This window comes from Sceloporus occidentalis, unplaced genomic scaffold, assembly GCF_023333645.1.
Source record: "Sceloporus occidentalis isolate IW3139 unplaced genomic scaffold, rSceOcc1.0.p SCAF_37, whole genome shotgun sequence".
Lineage (NCBI taxonomy): Eukaryota > Metazoa > Chordata > Lepidosauria > Squamata > Phrynosomatidae > Sceloporus > Sceloporus occidentalis.
In genome coordinates, this window is record NW_028317017.1 from 4,521,553 (window position 1) to 4,541,419 (window position 19,867).

The 19,867-nt window shown below is 41.6% G+C and overlaps 1 protein-coding gene across 1 annotated transcript in view; it reads right to left on the reverse strand.

The window, feature by feature from the left end:
• LOC149297761 (protein ENTREP2-like) overlaps positions 1-19,867 on the reverse strand; it is a 337,214-nt gene that overhangs the window by 13,491 nt on the left and 303,856 nt on the right. The window contains exons 8-9 of the mRNA XM_089488325.1: positions 12,437-12,512; positions 11,334-11,909 (exon numbers count right to left, since the gene is read on the reverse strand). Coding sequence (XP_089344451.1) covers positions 11,334-11,909; positions 12,437-12,512 — 652 coding nt within the window. The remainder of the gene's footprint in view (positions 1-11,333; positions 11,910-12,436; positions 12,513-19,867) is intronic.

Consider the following 19,867-nt stretch of genomic DNA (forward strand, 5'->3'; position numbering starts at 1 on the left):
TATGAGCATTTTGGCTTCTTATCTAGTGATATTTGATGTCAGTGCTACTCCCCGTGCTAATCAATTTATGGCATATATGGATGATGAAACTTAATATCAGAATAATTTTTATGCAGTGCTATTTTAGTGATATATGTCATTTTAGATACAAAAGTTAGAGCTTAACGGAGCATCCTTACAGTTTAATTATATTTATAGCAGGAGAGGGTAATCCCGTACCCCAAGGAGTACCATCAGCAAATAATCTTTTGTTAAGCCCTTGGGAAAAGTTGAAATGTGAATTCGTAGTAAAACAGACCAAATTTTTTTGCCACAGCCCTGCAAGATGCGTAGGAAGTTAAGATGAGTTCAGTCCCCCCCACACACACTTTATGTACAATAAGTAAATGGATGGCAAAGTGTAAAGTCAGCAATTACAGGTCAATATCATTGTAGTTGCAGATAGGTCAACATAGACTATAGAAAATGTAAGTAGTAGTCAACACATATTATGTTACTCTTATCTACAATGATGCTGAACAGGACAGAAGACGTATAAGCTTACGGCTGTGTAAGAGTTGGGATACGTGCATCGTCTGATTTTACTGAAAGAAGCCGTATTTATTATTGGCTGAATAATAGCCTCTTTTTTGGTTATTAACCTGGTTTCCAGTCTCCTTACAGATAATTCAGATACCTTAATAAATGAGAAATTAACCCGTTCACTACCCTTTTGATGTACCTGTATGTCCAAAAGTAACCCAAACCGATTAAGCTGTAGTAGTAAAAATAACACACTATAGGATAATGTGAGGCCCCCTAGAGCATAAAAATATGTATGAGGGGTATTCCTGTAATCAAGGGATGTTGCCGAGCATAAATTGGGTCATTGTTCAGCAGCTGCGCCCACTGTGTTGAGAAATCCTAAGGGAAATTGCTTGTTTCTTTTCTTTTGTCATTTTTTTGTTATATATTAGCACTAATTGTGTATATCAGGTTATAAGTCCTAATATCACATATACTATTTAAAGGGTATGTGGACAGTGGCGTGATTAGGGACAGGGCTTTACAAAGACTTTTTATGAAACCGTGCGACCTATTGACAGCGGTTTATGTAACAGACATTTTTATTATGTGATCTTATGTATCGCTGAGAAACATTTTGATACATTTATATTAAGCAAACATTCTGAGCTACTAGGAAACAGTGATTTTAGAGAAGGAAAGATGGACACAGACACCTGGGACAGAAAGAGGGACTGTCTCTCTTAAAAGGGGTGATTGGGAGGCAAAATTTGACACTATGGTTGAGTAAAATATTTTAGAAACATTTTTGTCCATTTTCTAATGGCTTTCAATCAGCATTGAACACAATACACATCTCTTCTTGGAAGTTAAGTTTCAGACAGAACATATTGTTCTTTGTACCTGTCTATACATGTATATAGAGTGTGTGTGTATATATATATATATATATATATATATATATATATATATATATATATACCGTATTTGCTTGATTATAAGACAAGGTTTTTTTCAGAGCAAATGCTCTGAAAAATACCCCTCGTCTTATAATCGAGGTCGTCTTCTAATCAGACCTCAAAAAAATGTCCGCTGGGGCCAGGCTGCTTACCGGTGCTTTGGTCGCGAGCAGCGTTTCTTCTGCTAGCAGCAAGAGAACAGGAAGCTAGCAGAGTGTCACATAATTCTGCCTCCCCCCTCCTTCCTCTGGGGGTGGGGCCAGAGAAGTTGCTCGCACAGCCGGGCCCCTGCAGAAGTCTTCGAGTGAGAGATCTGTAGTTCAGGTAAGGGGGTTGGGGAGGGTTTTTGACCAAGTATGTGTGATTAATGGAATGAATGAGTATTTAAATGTTTGTGAATGAGTGTGTGATAGCATGGCATAGGGAGGCTGTAATCACACTACTATCATCCCCAGGTTCCAGCATGTACTGGGTGCCTTGGCTTGATAGGAGTGTGATTGCTGTTAGCAGTTATATATATATATATATATATATATATATATAAAACTGCTATCTCCAGAAATGCCTTTTAACCCCCTATATGCCACTCTGCCCCATGATATGCCTTTTAACCCCCTATATGCCACTCTGGCATATAGGGGGTTAAAAGGCATATCATGGGGCAGAGTGGCATATAGGAGGGTATAAGACATTTCTGGAGGCAGATTGGCATATAGAGGGTTAAAAAGCACATCATGGGGCAGAGTGGCAACCCTGGGGGCAGATGTGCAAAACTGGGGCGGGGGCAGGTTGGCAAATAAAAGGAAATAAAAAATATATATATTTTTCTCAATCATAGCTTTTATTAACCCCTTCGTGACAAAGGCTGATTTTACTTTTTGTACCCTTCGTGACAATGGCCTTTTTAACATTTCTGCGCTGCTTGTGTTTAGCTGTAATTTTCTTCTTTCCCGTTTACTGAACCCACACACATTAGATATTGTTTTTTTCAGGACAAGAAGGGCTTTCTTTAGATGACATTGTTTTGATTGTATCATATTATTTACTACTAAAAAAAGTATAAAATATGGTGAAAAATTTAGAAAAAAATGACTGTTTCTAACTTTTAGTTGAAAAATCTTTTACTCATCTATAAAAGGTAATGAAAAAACCTGCTAAATAGATTCTACTATTTGTCCTGAGTTTAGAAATACCCAATGTTTTTATGTTTTTTTGCTTTTTTCTACCCATTATGGGGCAATAAGTACAGGTAGCGTTTTGCTATTTCAAAGCCATTTTTTCCAAATCTGGTAATTCTTCCCCCCATGTGCCATTTCGGGTATCTTTGAACCCGGCCAATGCAATTTACCCCATCAAATCATATATTTTAGAAAACTAGACAGCCCAGGGTATTCCAAATGCTAGTATTTTAACTATTTCCATGCACCATATCTACCACCAGTTTTTGTCAAACTTTGTGGTAGTCATTTTTTTGCATTTGTTTTGTCACACACATTTTACTTCAGGTATGAATTAAAAGGTTCTCGTTTATGTCACTATCACAAAACACCCCAATATGTGTTCAGCAACATCTCCTGAGTACAGCGATACCTCACATGAATGATTTTGCCTGGCTGTTTGGGGGCAAAAGGGCCACATTTGGGGCATGCGCATTTTTCAATGTTGAACTTTGGCATTTGGGGATCCACTGCCTATGCCCTATTTGGTACATCTTTGAGTCGGGCCATTTCAGTGTGCCCAATAAACCCATATATTTTTGAAAACTAGACACCCCAGGGTATTTCAAATGCTAGTATTTTAACTCTTTCCATGCACCATATCTACCACCAGTCTTTGTCAAACTTTGTGGTAGTCATTTTTTTGCATTTGGTTTTCCACACACATTTTACTTCAGGTATGAATTAAAAAGTTCTCGTATATGTCACTATCACAAAACACCCCAATATGTGTTCAGCAACATCTCCTGAGTACAGTGATACCTCACATGAATGATTTTGCCTGGCCGTTTGGGGGCAAAAGGGCCACATTTGGGGCATGCGCATTTTTCAATGTTGAACTTTGGCATTTGGGGATCCACTGCCCATGCCCTATTTGGTACATCTTTGAGCCGGGCCATTTCAGTGTGCCCAACAAAACCATATATTTTTCAAAACTAGACACCACAGGGTATTTTAAATGCTGGTATTTTAACTCTTTGCATGCACACATTTTACCACCAGCATGTTTTCAAAGTTTGCAGTAGTATTTTTGTGTGTGTATTTTTCCCACACACACCTACTTTATGTATGAATTTACAGCTCCTGGTATATGCCGCTGTCACACGACACCCCATAATGTGTTCAGCAACATCTCCTGAGTGCAGTGATATCCCACATGCATGGGTTTTTCATTTTTGTGGGAACTAAAAGGCCACATTTGGTACATGTGCATTTTTCTAATTGGAAATTAGGTGTGTGGCCATCCTTCCCCCGGTGTTAATTGGGACGTTGTTGAACCTGGCCAATTCAATTTACCCCATCAAATCATACCTTTTTTAAAAGTAGACACCCCACGGGCATTTAATATGCCAGTATTTTAACTCTTTCCATGCGAGAATTGTTTTAAGCTAATATGCTAATTTTAGGACTTGCTCACAAAAATATATTTTTTATATATATATATTTTTTTTGTCTTTTTAAAAAAAAAATAACATTTTTTTTCAACTTGGAGGTTCCCCTGATAGTGACATCAGTGGGAAATGATTTTTACATTTTACTAGTTTTTTACTATTTTTTTTCTAATTATTATTAATTTTATTTTATTTTTTAATTTATTTTTACTAATCACACTGTGATTAGAAAGCTGGGTTCCATTGACTTGCATGGTGAATGCAGTACCTGTATTCAACCTGCAAGTGGAGCCAAAGTTCTCTAGATGGTCTGGACCATCTAGCGAACTTTTAAAATTTGTTGGTTCCTGTTACAGGGCAGCGGCCATCTTGCTTGATGGCGAAGATCATCGGCAGCTGCGGCTGTGACCGCTCTCCGGAGCGGTCACAGCCCATCGAAAGGTAAGTGTTTGGTGTCGCTGGATGCCTCCTGATCGAGGCATTCCAGCGACACCATTTAAGTTTAGGAGGCGATCGTCGATCGCCTCCTAAACGCTTTTAAAACGGGCGTCCGCCGCCATACAAAGTATGGCGGATGTTGACGCCCCGTGGAGGGGCCTGAGATGGCCCCTTCGTTCCGATCGCGGCGTTGCTGAATGCCTCGAGGTCGAGGCATTCAGCAACGTTTTTTGGGTGCAGAAAGCGAAAACAGATCGCTTTCTGCACCCGTTTAAAGACGTGCCGGTCCTGGCACGTCAATTGTCGTAAAGCACATGCTTTTCCGTGTCGTGCCAGGACCGGCAATTGTCGTTAAGGGGTTAAATATGAAAAAATTGTTTACATGAATTAATATTTACTAGTAAAACTTTTTTTCCTATAGGGTAGTCTTATATTCAGGCTTTGTTTTTTTCCTAAATTAATATTTAGATTTTGGGGGGTCGTCTTATAATCAGGGTCATCTTATAATCGAGCAAATACGGTGTGTGTATATATATATATATATATATATATATATATATCATTGTCTGTAATACCATATTTCACATTGGTCATAATGAAAATCAAAAAGATTTAGAAAACACAATTTCTGGATAACTATACATTATTTATTTTATTATAATTTTTTAGAATTACAATGCATAGAGTAGCAAGAATGTTTTCTATGCACTAGTAAATGTATTCCAGAATTCTCGGGAACTAGAATGGTAAATGCCAGAGTGGGTTTTTAGGACATACATCATGTGGGTCTCTAGAATGATGGATGTTGCTGTCCTACTCCATTCCTGAAACTCTATTTTAAAGCTCTGAAAATCCAATTGGGTGATCTGTCAAGCTTTTACTGTGACTAATTGTAGCAAACAGACAAGTAAGAAAGGGATCTTCTTTTCAATAGCAATTCCTTGTCCTCCATAATATGAATCTCCGGATGACTAAGGTCACTTATCAAATTATTACACAAACATTGAAAGATAAAATGGGGTAGAAGCTTCACAAGCTCCTGCATATCTTCACATTGGTAAACTGAGTAAACCCAGATACTGGTTAACACGTTGGTCGCAGAGAGGGGTTACAGAGAAGCATAGTGCTAAGGGACATTCAGCCTAGTGGCCTACCAATAAAGCTACCGAAAACTCTTGAATTCACACCATTTTTAACCATATTTATTAACTGTCGTAATATAAAAGTATAGAATTAGATATTACAACCAGCTGACTGCATCTGTAAGACAAGTGGGCAAACTACACAGGACAATTTAAAGTAAAAATGTGATCTAGTTGCAGACTTTTGCAAACCACAGAATTGCTTTTGTGCAAAATGTCATTTTTACATTGAGCTTCTCATGCTGGGGCGTTGCTACGATTCAAGAATATCTGGGGCTAAAATGCACCATGCCACAATTTTTTATCAACCTATTACCATATTTGCTCAATTATAAGACGACCCCCCAAAATATGAATATTTATTTAGGGGGGAAAAATCCTAAGACTACACTATAGGAACAAAAGTTTCACTAATAAATATTAATTCACATGTAAACTATTTTGTTCATATTTAATAACAACTATGATTAAGGTAGATGACAACGAATTGTTGAAGGTAGTCTCGGAAACAGTGGTTAACGAATTCCTGAAATACTGCTGGGGCGTTACAGAGCCCAAATGGCATTACTGTGTACTCGTAATGGCCAGAGCGGGTATTAAAAGCTGTCTTCCACTCATCGTTCTGACGGATACGAATGAGGTTGTAGGCACCCCGTAAGTCCAATTTAGTGAACACCTTCGATCCCTTCAGGCGGTCGAACTCGGTAATGAGTGGCAAGGGGTATGTGTTTTTAATGGTGATTCGATTGAGGCCCCGATAGTCTATACACGGACGTAGACCGCCATCTTTTTTAGACACAAAAAAGAAGCCTGCACCGGCGGGAGAAGCGGAGCGGCGGATAAAGCCCTTTTGGAGGTTTTCTCTGACATAGGCCTCCATGGCCTCAGTCTCGGCCGGGGATAACGGATACACCCTGTCCCGTGGGGGTACGGTTCCAGGAAGCAGGTCAATAGGGCAATCATAGGGAAGGTGAGGAGGCAAGGAGTCAGCCTCCTTCTTATCAAACACGTCAGCATATTCCGGGTATTGCGGAGGTAGGGTGGTGGTATCCAAGGAGGCGATTTTCACTAAGCATGGTTGAGGGAACATGCAGGAGGAGCACCGCCAGGAAGTGATCTCGCGGGTAGACCAATCGATGTCAGGGTTATGCAGCTGCAGCCAAGGGTAGCCCAAGACAATGGGGGCAGCCGGAGAAGTTATCACATGGAGTGTTATAGTCTCTGTATGGAGAACCCCTACTCTGAGACGAAGCGGGGTAGTTTCGTGGGTCACCGCTGCAGGTTGAAGAGGTCGACCGTCGATGGCCTCCACGAAGATCGGGGAGGTTTTCTCCTGCAAGGGTATATTGTGGAGCCTGCAGAAGTCATGGTCAATAAAGTTTCCTGCAGCTCCAGAGTCTATAAGGGCTGGAGCCAGAATGGTGCTCTCCTGAACAGTGAGAGATGTAGGCACGAACATACGAGGCGCCCGGTCATGGGGAAAGGCAGCAGAAAGGCCTAGAGGAGGTACCCCAACCCTTGTTTCCCGGCTTCACAGGGCAGGAACGCACATAATGTCCTTGTTTGCTACAGTACATACAGAGGTCCTGTTGGCGCCGGAGGGATCTCTCCTCCTCGGAGAGATGTGTGGAGCCGATCTGCATGGGCTCCTGAGGCGGAAGAGGAGCAGAGTCAGAAGAAACGGACGTGGGGCAAAACGCACTGGAGCCCTGCTTTGGCGATCTCGCTGTACCTGGCGTTCCCGGAGGCGCAGATCAATGTGGCCAATGTAGGCGATGAGTTCTTCCAAGTCCGTGGGCAGGTCCCGGGCAGCCACCTCATCTTTTAGGCGGTCAGATAGGCCATTAGTGAAGGCAGCAACCAAGGCGTCGTTGTTCCATTCCACTTCTGCAGCCAGGGTACGAAATTCAATGGCATAGTCAGATAAGCTGCGTGTACCCTGACGCAGTGAGAAGAGACTTGACGAGGCAATATGGCCGCAACCTGGCCTGTCAAATACTTGACGGAAAGTGGTTACAAAGTCAGTATAATCGTTGACCACTGGAGAATTGCGTTCCCAAAGAGGAGTTGCCCAGGCCAGAGCCCTGTCAGTGAGTAGGGAGACGACATACCCCACACGGGCTCTATCGGAAGGAAACAAGTAGGGAGACATCTCGAAGTGAATGGAGCACTGATTGAGGAATCCACGACAGGTAGCAGGATCTCCCCCATATCTGGGAGGAGGCGGTAAACGGAGGGTATGAAGACCTGGGTCAGCAGGCGGTGGAACAGCAACAGGTGCAGCAGCAGGCACAGGAGGTGGACCACGTGCTGGATCAGTCCTTGCCAGGAGTGTTTGCAAAGCCTGAGCAAACTGGTCCATGCGAAGATCCAGACTTTCAATACGGGCTTCACAGGTAGACATCTTCTGGCCAATCTGTAATGGTATGGTGAGGTAGGACCCCAGATGGCGGAGTGGGCCAGGCCAAACTGGAACCAGAAAGTCAGAGAACCAACCGGGTCAGACAGGTAATCAGGATAAGCCAAATCAGAATCCAGAGACGAGGTCAACAAGCCGAATCAATACCAGACGAGCAGGAATAAGGAGCAGAATCAGGAGCCGAATCAGGAGACAGGAACGAGGTCAACAAGCCAAGTCAAACCGGAGCAGTCAGTAACAATCTAATGCGCAAGCAAATAGCAGAAATACACCAACCAAGGGTGACCCAGAAGAGGAAGTCCAGGTTTAAATAGGGACAGGTGGAGGTGTGTCCTGCATTAAGGAGGTCACCCGAGGTTATAAGAACACTTTACATCGGTAACGTGTAATATTATGTTTTGACCACACGGTGCTACCTGTTTGCCGCATGTTCAGCCACGCGGTGAAGACGCCGACCGGGTAGCGGTGGTACTCGCTGCCCGGGAAGCCGGCCGAGGAGGAAGCGGCGCGGGACCGGAGAGGCAGGTAAGTCCTTACAATACCCTTTATTAGGGCCATTATGTAGTCACATAATCTTTTAGAAACACAGGAGTGTCTTCTTCAAATGAAATGTTCTTTATTAATAAAATATTGGAATGAACACACTTTTATTACTTATATTATTTTAGCAAAGTAGTTTTCATTCACTATAAAATGAATTAAGGAGAACATATTCTCTAATGATCAATATATAAAATATCTAGAAACAAACATTTCTAAAATTTTGCCTGATAATTTTTTTTTTTACGTAGGAGGAGCTTAATTATTAAATATAAGTTCTCTTTAAATTGGTAGGTGTAACTGTAGATATATATTTGACATTTTTGTAAGATTACGTTATTCATACTTGTCCTGAGCTAGAAACCACATTTACAAAAAGTGTCCATTACTTCTCAGAATCATCATCTCTGAAGGGTTGCGGGTTTAAAAAAAATGATGCTTTCATCTTTCAGTAGAAATAAACATCTTATGATTGATGAGCTATGGAGAAGGTAGTTCTCGGTTGTATGTGGTTCATTGGACATAGTTCACAGACAGCTGTATTGGCAGCTTAGAGTATTACTTGAAAGCCTGCTGGATGTTTAGAATACTGATGGTAACTTTGAGATGACTTGGCCTCTGGCGTGCCACAGGTCTATGGCTTTTTTTGAGTGTGAATGGATATGAGAAGCTGTCTGCACACGGGTGCAATTTTTATGTGAGACCTGTTAGGGAACTGCATGCTGATTTTTCCAGCAGCAACATGAAAGGTAAAGTGGTCACACTGTGAACATCAAAAATATGTCCATTTGACTCCCAAACACTTCCTGAAGATGTAGCTTTAAGGGAGATTATTAAATAAACCCTGCATTTTCAAAGGGAACCGAGTATAACTAAGGTCCCTAAAGGACAAAAAATTAAAAATAACAAATTCTATATACGGTATATACATACATACACATTGTCTGTTGGTTCTGCTATGTGTACTTGAAAACAGGATCAGTTCCACATTTTGTAAAGACAGTGCTATTACAAATAAATTACAAGTAATTCCCTCCACCTGCATAGACACAGGTCTGTGTTGCTAATGGGACACCAATGAAAGCCGTAATCTAAGTGTGCTGGGGATGAACGCTGGGGATGCGCCCCCTCTTTAAACTCCTAATTGACTCTGACCTTGTGCTCAATTTTTTTCAGTGCCCTTGTGTTTGTTCTCATGCAGTCTGCATCTCCACACCTGACCATCTTTCTGGTTACTGACTTTTCTGACTGCTGTCTCGAACTTAGCCTTGTCTAATGCCAATATCTCAAAATTGCACTGGTCTAATGTTTGGTCAATGGAATGAAGGCCATTGCACATGAGTAAGGTGACCATACTGACCATATTGTCTAGAACATATTCACCATGTGCCATAACCCATAACATTATGACAGCTGACATGTGAAGTTAATAACGCTGATAATCTTGTTATCATGGCATCAGTGGGTGGGATACATTAGGCAGCAAGTGAACATTTCGTCCTCAAAGTTGATGTGTTGAAAAATGGGCAAGCGTAATGATCTGAGCGACAAGGGCCAAATTGTGATGGCTAGATGACTGGGTCGGAGCATCTCCAAAACTGCCGCTCAAACCAGTCAACTGTCTCCTTTGTGGCCTTATAACTTAATTCATTCCAACTTCTTTACAAAAATATTATATAAAATATTGCATTATGTGGCATTTTTATACTGTAAATGTATTTATTTTTTTGATATGTATCGAGTGCAAGGCAATAACAATGCAAGTTTAAGAGTTCAGAGCTAATAAAGCAGAGTAATTTTCATTTCTTTGCCTCCTGGGAAACAACTGACTTCACTTTCATGTAAAAAATAAACAGGGCAGATTAAGAAAAGTAATGTATTTGTGTTACATTTTTTAACAGTAGCTTAAAAGACCCTTCTCCTTAGAAACCAATTTACCAAACACCAGCCAACAAAACCTATTTGTAAACAAGACTTTCTAAAAGCCATGTAGATTTGTACTGTGAAATCACAGTGTGAAATCCAAACCATTAAACTTCTCAGATCAGTCTGTAAAATGTTAAAGTTCAGTATAATTTACACAGCTGGAGACAGAAACCATATTATTTGTGAGGTCATTCTGTAGTTAGTCCTACTAATTCTAAATACAGTTAAAGCTTTCAACTTTTCTAATTAATCAACTTCAATTTAACTGAAGGCTGACTTGAATGTTCTTTTTTGGTGTATTCAACAAACTCAATGGAGGCTAAGTATGAAATTAGAGGTTAAGTACAAATAGCTTGAAAATCAGCGGGGTGATCGTAAGGTTAGTGGTGCAGTATTAGTTTGCCCCCATAACTAAAACACATAGACTTACTAACATGCGAACATGCTCTAACACCCACTCACACGCACTCATGCTAACTCCAAATACTAACACACTCGTATACACTGGCATACACACACACCCATGCTAACATCTTACACACACACACTCAAACACCACACAGCAACACATACACTCACATGTTAAGAGCATATACTTATACATGCAAACATCACACATTAACACACACTCATTCCAAAACCACAGACTCCCACACTAACTCTGACACCATACACACACACAAACACTTATATATGCATACACACTCTCTCTCCCTTTACCCGCGCAGCTCATACAGTTCTCTACTTTGTCAAGTACTTTTAGATACAGTGTGCATTCAAAATAGGACAGAATGTACCTTCTGTGCTTGAAGAGCAGGAGACAGGGTCACTGGTGGATCGTACAATGCTTGACATTCTGTATTTCCTGGCATTATGTTGCTGGAGGGTCTTTTCTGGGCGTCCCATGTGTGATGGTGGATTTGCAGATAAAGAACTAGGTGATGGCTGGCATTGTCCAGGTGGCTGGCTAAAAACACTACAACACATCTTTATTGGCTTCAAGGAGTGAGTCACTTTTCTTTCTTTTACTACGTCTCTCTCTGACGTTGTGAAATTCTCATTAGATGAGTTTAAGGACCTAGTTTGAGTATAGGTCTCACCATCTTGCCATTGAGATCTGTCTGTGGAAGCTCTGCTCCCATCATCGTCAGGAGAACACTGTGAATTGGTATGTAGGAAGCCGCATCTTAGGCTATGTTCTAAACTACCGCAGCTACTCTCCGTGGCTGCTGTACGTATGGTGCTGTATGGGGAAAAGTCTGCAGAACGCAGTGAACTTTGGACTTCAAGAGAACAAAGATCTTCTGATGAGCAACTATGAACCGGAACATCAGCCACTTCAGATGCCAGGATGGAGGTGCTATCTACAGACACTACAAAATGAAAAAAGAAAGATCATAAATCATTTTGTCAAAGACAGAATTACATTTGTAGAAGTATAATTTATATAAACATTTATTTTTAGTCCACATTAAACATTTTTTTTAAAAAAATATCATGATAACAAATTATGAATACTTTGGCGTGTCTAAATAGTTAACCTTAACATTTAAGGAGAAGCTGTTCTGTGAATTCACCACATTTTAGATACTATGTGTTGTGTACTAACTAAGATATTGTCACACAATAGTATTGCTTGCTGGGTCAATAAGAACCCAGGCAAGAAGACCTTTTCTTGCCATGTCTCTTTCGTATATATTTAGAATGCCAATGTAACCATAGACCTCTTGTGTGTGTCCCCTTATGCAGAGGTCCAAATAAAGCACAAAAATGACTTCTACACATTGGTGACATTTCTAAAGAGAAAAATAAGAAAATATTCCACAAATCAGAAAATAATTCACAAATCCCATTTAAAAGCATGTATTGACGAAGAATGAGAAGGCACATATGTTAATACCTTGAGTGCTGAAGCCTGCTGTTGTATTTCGGTCACCCAGACTTGATTCTGTCATCTGTTGATCTATACTGGTTCCCTGTAGGGAGCACAATATACATACATGTTCATAGACATTATACAGAACCCTTATCTGTGTAAAACACTTGTGTTACAAAATTAGCATTTTAATCTTGGCAAGTCCCAGGCTCCAGTCACTTAGTGCTCCAGGGCCCTTTCACCTATTCTAGTTCTTCTGAAAGCGATTTAATATGAGCTGAAAAATACATGTTTTTCTATCATTAAATAGCAATGACGGGCAGAATATTTTAGTATGCATTTTACTGTATTCCTTATCACAGCTTTATACTAAGATTAGGCATGTCCATTTCCGGGCCTTAGGGGGACATAAAGGCAGATACATTCAGAGTTCTTAAAGTGGATGCAGACGGCACAGCCATAGATTGCTGCTGTGCAAGCTGTTAATGGGAACTCAATAGCATTTTTCTTTATCTTCAGGAGCTCCTGTTGATGTTGTAAGAAGAAATCTGGGGAATTTTCTGCTGTGAAGTGACTTTTCTTTTGTATGTCAAGCCTCAAAGTTCTAGCTTTAAGCAAGCAAATAAAAGAGCAACTTGAAAAAAATATTTTTTTTTTGGTAGATGGTTTCCCCGAACATATTTATCGCATATTTTGTGTGTGTTCAGGGAAAGTATGTATGTACATATCTTGTTATGCATAACATACATACATAACATACATTTTACATTAATGCACAGGCGAAATAATTGCTCCCTAGTGTCCCACTGAATTTTTGAAGAATTTGTTCTTTTCAAGTTATTCTGGATGCTTATGATGAGAAAAAAAGGTGACAAAAGTGTTTAAAAAAGCCTACAGAGTACAGCAAGCAAAATAAAATACAATTATGTCAATATAGACATGTCTAAGACATTCAGACAAAAACATAAGCGGTGTCACTTTTTGATTCATTAGCCTTTCTTTGCATATGCTTGGTGTTCTGGACACAACATTTTGTGCACAGGATAGGCTTGTAAAATAGGAGTTTTTCACCTAAAGAAAGCTGTTTTGGTGTCCTGGGTGGAGAACAGGAACTGCAGTAGTTCATGCAAGTAAATTTGAGAACTAGGCCTGGCCTGGCCATTATTCCCACCGGGAACTCACATCAGGCGCTCTTTAGTTGTTACTAGTATATTTTCTTTATTTTTTTTTACCTACCTCCTTTGGCATGTCCGCATAGGCATCGCTATAGGGGGGACAATTGGCCCCCTTTGGCCTCCCCACCGAATTTGGAAACCCCCAAGCTGCAGGTCCAAATGGTCTAAACACATGGGGACACTGGGCAGTTCTCCCCTAAAACTCCTCACGACCTTCTTCACAATTAAATTCTTCGTTAAATCCGGCTACTCTTGTGACTTAAACATAAAAGTCAGGGCTGGCATCCTCTGATCTAGGCCCAAAACCAAAACTCCAGAACTGTATACCCAAGGATCCATAACAAAATATCTAGCTTATCCCCCCCCTGGTGGGGACACCCCACTTGTGCACAGAAATCACATGATTCATGCCAAACCATCCAGGAGAACTTCCTTGTTCTTCTGCAAAAGCCGGCTTACTCCTGCTCTCCCAGCTGCCACATCTAAGCGGGAAAAACACTCCCAACTGTAAATGAGAAAAGGAGTAGGACATGCTGTTACTCCTGGGACAAGGACTGCCCTAAGGACAGATCGAGAAGAGGAGGTGAGATTATGACAGATTGTCACACCAAAAACGAACCTACTGATTCACCAGCCACCCCCCCCCCCAAATTCCAACTGACACCAGAATGGGAAATAACTCCAACTGCAACCTCCCCTCCCCACGCTGACCAATAACCAACACATTAACTCCCTCGGATATAGCTCCCAAACCACACAGACCCTGAGGCATCAGTCCACAGCTCAATGTCCGCAATTGCCACTAGAGACCCTAACCACAGAGATCTCCCATTGTATTCTTGAAGGAAAAAAATCCCAGACATCCAAATCGTCCTTCAGCCAACATGTCAAGCACACAAAGTGACAAGGTACCCTGACTGCGGCCATATGGTAAAAAAAACACGGCCCATAATGAGTAGTCTGCAGGCAAAATGACTGCTGCTGCTGCTGAAGCGTCATCTTGGCCAACTGCAAGAAGCTAGCCTCCAAAAATCTTGATTTCCAAAAAGCTCCACTTCGTACAGTTTACCAAGGGTTTCATTCCACTACAAACTCTGCTGTTACTCATCCCGTACTAATCATCAGGAATTTATTTTGTCATCTCTCTTCTATTATCTACAGGTATTTCCTGGTTACCCCTATTTGTTATCTGCATCATTACTGGCTGTGCTGCTTAATTATTTATTTATGTATTCCACTTTTTTGTATTGTTGGTGGCTGTCCTGTCTATTTATTTAGTTATTCCACTTTTGCGTTTGTATCATTCCTTTTTTTGCCATTTGATTTGTCTATATTGAATTATTAGTAGCATGTTAGCTATTCTCCCCTCTCCCCATGTGTCTGTGAAATTATCGCAGGTTTATTAATCAGTTGTTAAATACCTAACAAGCAGCCATCACTTATAATTAAAATGACTAATTAATTTGGAGGAAAAGCCTCTTTGAGGCACAGGCCACTTTCCATCTGTGTTCCACTTTGCTAAGTGCCACTAATTAGGAATTTACTAATTCACTTTACCAAGGTGTTTGACAAGGAAAGACAAAGAGGAACTTGGAAGCACCACTTCAATCAATACTTCTGATCTGTTATCAACTGCTGCCATAATGGCTTATTGTGTTTGTTTCACTACCATTTCACTCCCATCATCCTCATTCTCCAAGTCTAACATGTCCATAATCATCTTGTTACTATCCTCAATTGCATCTATTGCTAATAGAAAGTTTTCCTCTTTCCAGCCACACTATATCTGTGCTGTGTCCTGATTACTTTCTTCTCTCATCTCAGGCACTTTCACCTTTACCCCCACTCGCTTCCAACAATTTCTCACAAGTCCTATTCGCTATTGTGACTCTCTCTTCTATCTCCCCAAACCATGTGCCTCCCTTATCTCTCCCCTCCCTTTCCTCTGCCACCAAATGTTCCAGAAACCTCAATAATCTCATCCATATACCTTGCTGCCCCTCTTGTCCTCTTTTTAACTTTGCTCTATGGAATGCACATTCTGTGCTTAACAAACAAACAGCCATACACGATCACTTCACCTCTAGTTCTGCATCTTCTTGCTCTAACTGAAACCTGGCTAACATCTTGTAACACGGCCTCTCCCTCTGCTCTCTCATATGATTGCCTCCACCTCACTCATACTCCTAGATTTGATGATAGACAGGGCTTCCTACTCTCAACAATATGCACTTTTTAATCTATCCCTCTGTGTCATCTCTCTCTCTTTCTCCTCATATGAGGTCTATGCTATGCGGCTATTTTATCTCATTGTTGTATTTTTCTTGTATTTTACTCTCCTCTGATGTTTCTTCAGTCCTCCTTGAAGACTTCAACATTGCAGTAGACACCCCTTTGAGTCTTGTGTCTTCAAAATTTATTTTTATTACCTCCCTCCTTTGATCTCACACAGCATAAGTCCCGTACTCATGATGATGGTCACAACCTGGAACTTTTTTAGCATTTGCTCACTAACTTATCTAATTCCACCACTTCCTATCCTGCTCTCTTACTTTGCCTCCTACTCCTTCCCTTTTCTCCCAACGACCATGCCTAACTAGAGACTAGAGCTATCTCAATTTTCAGAAATTCCCATCAAATTTACTCCCGTCTTAAAAAATGTCATGCCATAACTTTGCTACCTCTCTCTATAACTCTACCCTCACATCTGCTATTAAGAATGTAACCCCAACTATGCTCACGTTCCCCAACCCTGGCAAACAACACTAACCGACATCATCAACCTTGTTCCTGCACTGCTGGTGGAGGTCTCATTCTATGTTCGACTTCCTATACCATAAATTCATTCTATGTTCTTACCTTCTCTGACAACCACTTCCACTTCTGCATCTTCCTTCGCTTCTTCTTCTTCTACCTTCTCTATTCTATCTTCAGTTCTTAATATGCTATTTTCTTTTTTCATCTGTATCTTCGCGGACATAAGCCTGTGGCAACTTTAACGATTTTAGTGCATCGCTAAAATAAATAGAACTATTTTATTTTTACTTATCCAGAATCCTTAATTTGTAGTCACAAAACTTTCTAGGCCCAGAAATCAGTGAGAGGAAAAGTAAAGGTTTTGTGTCATTTACTTTATTTTAATCTGCATATCTTATTAAAAGCCATATTTTCTCACAGTGAAAAATGAGTGCGGCCCGCACACGTATACAATTCTGATGAAGTGGCCCATTGCAGAAAAAACTTGGACACTCCTGCCATAGAAGCTGACTTGTCACACTAGCCAGTAAAACTATACTGCTGTAGCATGGGACTCCATATGGACAACAGTCTAGGCTTCCCATCTACTCTATCTGCCTGAAGAGAAGGGTTGTAATAGATTATAACAGTGAAGTCACCCTCCCCCTTATCTCCAGACTTTACAGCTTTAGGAGTCTTAGGCACAGTGGAGAAACTACCCCTTTCCTGCTTCTTAACCTCCAGCACTTTAAGAGGTAAATTAAGTCTTTCCTCTGGAGCATTAAAGCTGAGTTTTGGCTGTTGACACACAGATACATCACATTCCATATATCCCTTGTTTTCCGTTTGAGAAAATTCAGTAACGTGAATATCCACAGACACCCCAACATCATGAATACTTTTTCCTGCACCCAGATCTAAGTACTCAGGTGCTGTAGGCACGGTTGGCCACACATCCCCAGTCCCCTTTAGTTTTCCAGGGATAATACCTTCTGGGCATACAACTTCTGAAGGCACTTTGACAGAAGTATCCCCAGCATGCCCGAATCCCTTGGCTACCTGATCACCCATAGTCACACTATGCTTTTCAGTATCAGGGGGCATTGAACCAGAAGAGCCACTACAGACTCCCTGTTCCTGAAACTCTGCCCCTCCAAAGGTCAAACCATACTTTTCCCCTAGAGCTTGCTCGCTAGGTCTGGTCCCTTGGTTCACATCCCCCTTCATCTCTTCAGGAGACAGGATCCTGGGTGCTGGTTCAGACAGGCATACCTCTACCTTCTCGGCTCCCTCCCAGCTACCCACTACTCCCAAAGTTTCAGACAGTACCTTAGGTTGGACAGGGCCCTCTTCCAGCCCTCCAGGTTTGCAGGTTACCTCAACTGGTGCATACTGGCAAACAAGTCGACCCAGATCCTTGCCCAGCAAAACATTAACAGGAATATCCTCGGATATCCCCACCTCCCGCAAACCCTTGTCCACACCACACACGTGCCACTGGCACTGCAGGGTGCACCCCGCCAATTCCTTGGATGGACATGGTCTTCCCAGGGATACGCTCCTCCAATTTTACCATCTCGGGTCTCACCAGAGTGCAGAAAGCTCCAGTGTTCAGAAGTCCCATAGTCACATGGTCCCCAACTGTTACACACTGCAAGTTATCTCCTTGTGCCTCCTTTGGTCTAGCCGCAAACAAAACAGGTGCAGCTCCCCCAGCTGTACCTCCATTTCCATTTGGCCATGGATATGTCCTCTTAGAAGGGCAGGTGACACTGAAGTGCCCAATCTGGTTACACCTATAACACCGGCGGGTATCCCCCTGGCCCGATGTGGCCCCTGCTCCCTTGGCTATGAAAGGTATGGGTGATGGTCTCCATGCTGGCATATGAGTTGGTGGCTGGTAGGCTGCTCTTGGTCCCTCTGGTGCTTGTATCCGCTTGGTTGTTGGAGTACGGTTGTTGGCATAATCCTTAGCCATCTCTACCGCCTCTGTTTCTCTTTCCCAAGCTTTGTACTGCAGAATCTGTTTGAGCCTTAGCTGGGGATCCACATCCTGCACATCTTTTAGTGCCAATTGTAACGCATAGTCCATTTCACTCAAGGAGTTAACTTTATCAACCAACAGTCCTTGATCCACAGGCTCCTCCAAAACCACATCCGCTCCAATGGTCTGCTCTGCACAGAGTTTATCATGTTCCAGGAGATCCAAAATCAGCTCCTCTTTGCTTTTGCCAAAAATTGGTATATTTCTTTCTTGGCAAACCAGCTCCAGAGATTCTTTGGGCTGTCGTCGATATGCCTCCATAATGCAGTATGGTAGAGGGGGTATGTATGTTTGTTTGTTGATGTATGTATGTATGTGAGCATGGATGTGTAATTGTGTGAGTGAGCATGGATGTGTAATTGTGTGTGTGTGAGCATGGATTTGTAATTGTGTGTGTGTGTGTGTGAGCATGGATTTGTAATTATGTGTGTGTGTGTGTGTGTGTGTGTGTGTGTGTGTGAGAGAGCTTCTATGCATAGATGTGTGTGTGCTTGTATGTGTAAGTGGGGTGAGATAGAGTGTATGTTAGAAATAATGTGTACGTGTGTGTTAGCGAGTATGAGTAAGTGTGTTTACATATGTGTTTCAGATTGTATGTTGTAATGGGGCAAGGGGCAATAATAGCACAGACCAGCTGTTGAATTTGAGGGGCCCCAGGGCAACTGTCGTACCAGGGTTTCTAGCTACACCCCTGCTTGCAGTCCTGTAGTAAAACCTCCACACTGGGGCCAGACATAAGAGGTGAACTCTCCTACTACCGCTGGTCAACTTGTTCTCTGTCCCATCCTTATATAGCTGTCCTCTCAACCTACCAAAACCCCCTTGCCCTTTGCCTGGCAAGGCAGGAAGGGAGAAAGCAGAAGATTAGGAAGGGGTGCCTGCCCCTTGGTCATGTTGCCCCTTTGTCCGAATCTTCTATCTCCGGGGTTTTTCTGGAACGGGAAGAAGAAGAAGCCTCAGACAAGAGACCAGAGTGAACAGCTAGCATGATGAAATCTTTTATTTATAAAGCATCATTAGAAAACATTCATACAAGCATGCATTTTTTATGATCTTTTTCCCAGGCTTTATTTTAGATGACAGAACCACTGTACATTTCTAAAACAATCAAGATGACACAGGTGCACTGGAGAGATAATGAGATCATTACATACCAGAACTTGCACATTACCTAGTCTTAAAAAATATACCTGGCTATTACCATCAAGTATTGCTCGACAACAGCCTCCATTCCCAAATGTCCTCTTTGATCACTGATGATGCATTGACAAAAAAATACAGGGAATACACATGTCCACACGTTATGTTGCTACACTCTTATAGCATTGTTTCGCATGTATCCAGCATGAGGTCACACACACAGACATACCACAGCTAGAGCTACAGCAAGGGTAAGTACGATGCACTATTGGCCAGTGGCCTAACAACAACACAAAACCTCTAGGAAACATTTTGAGTTTATATAGCAACACCATTGCCTGCTTTTGTATCATATGATAT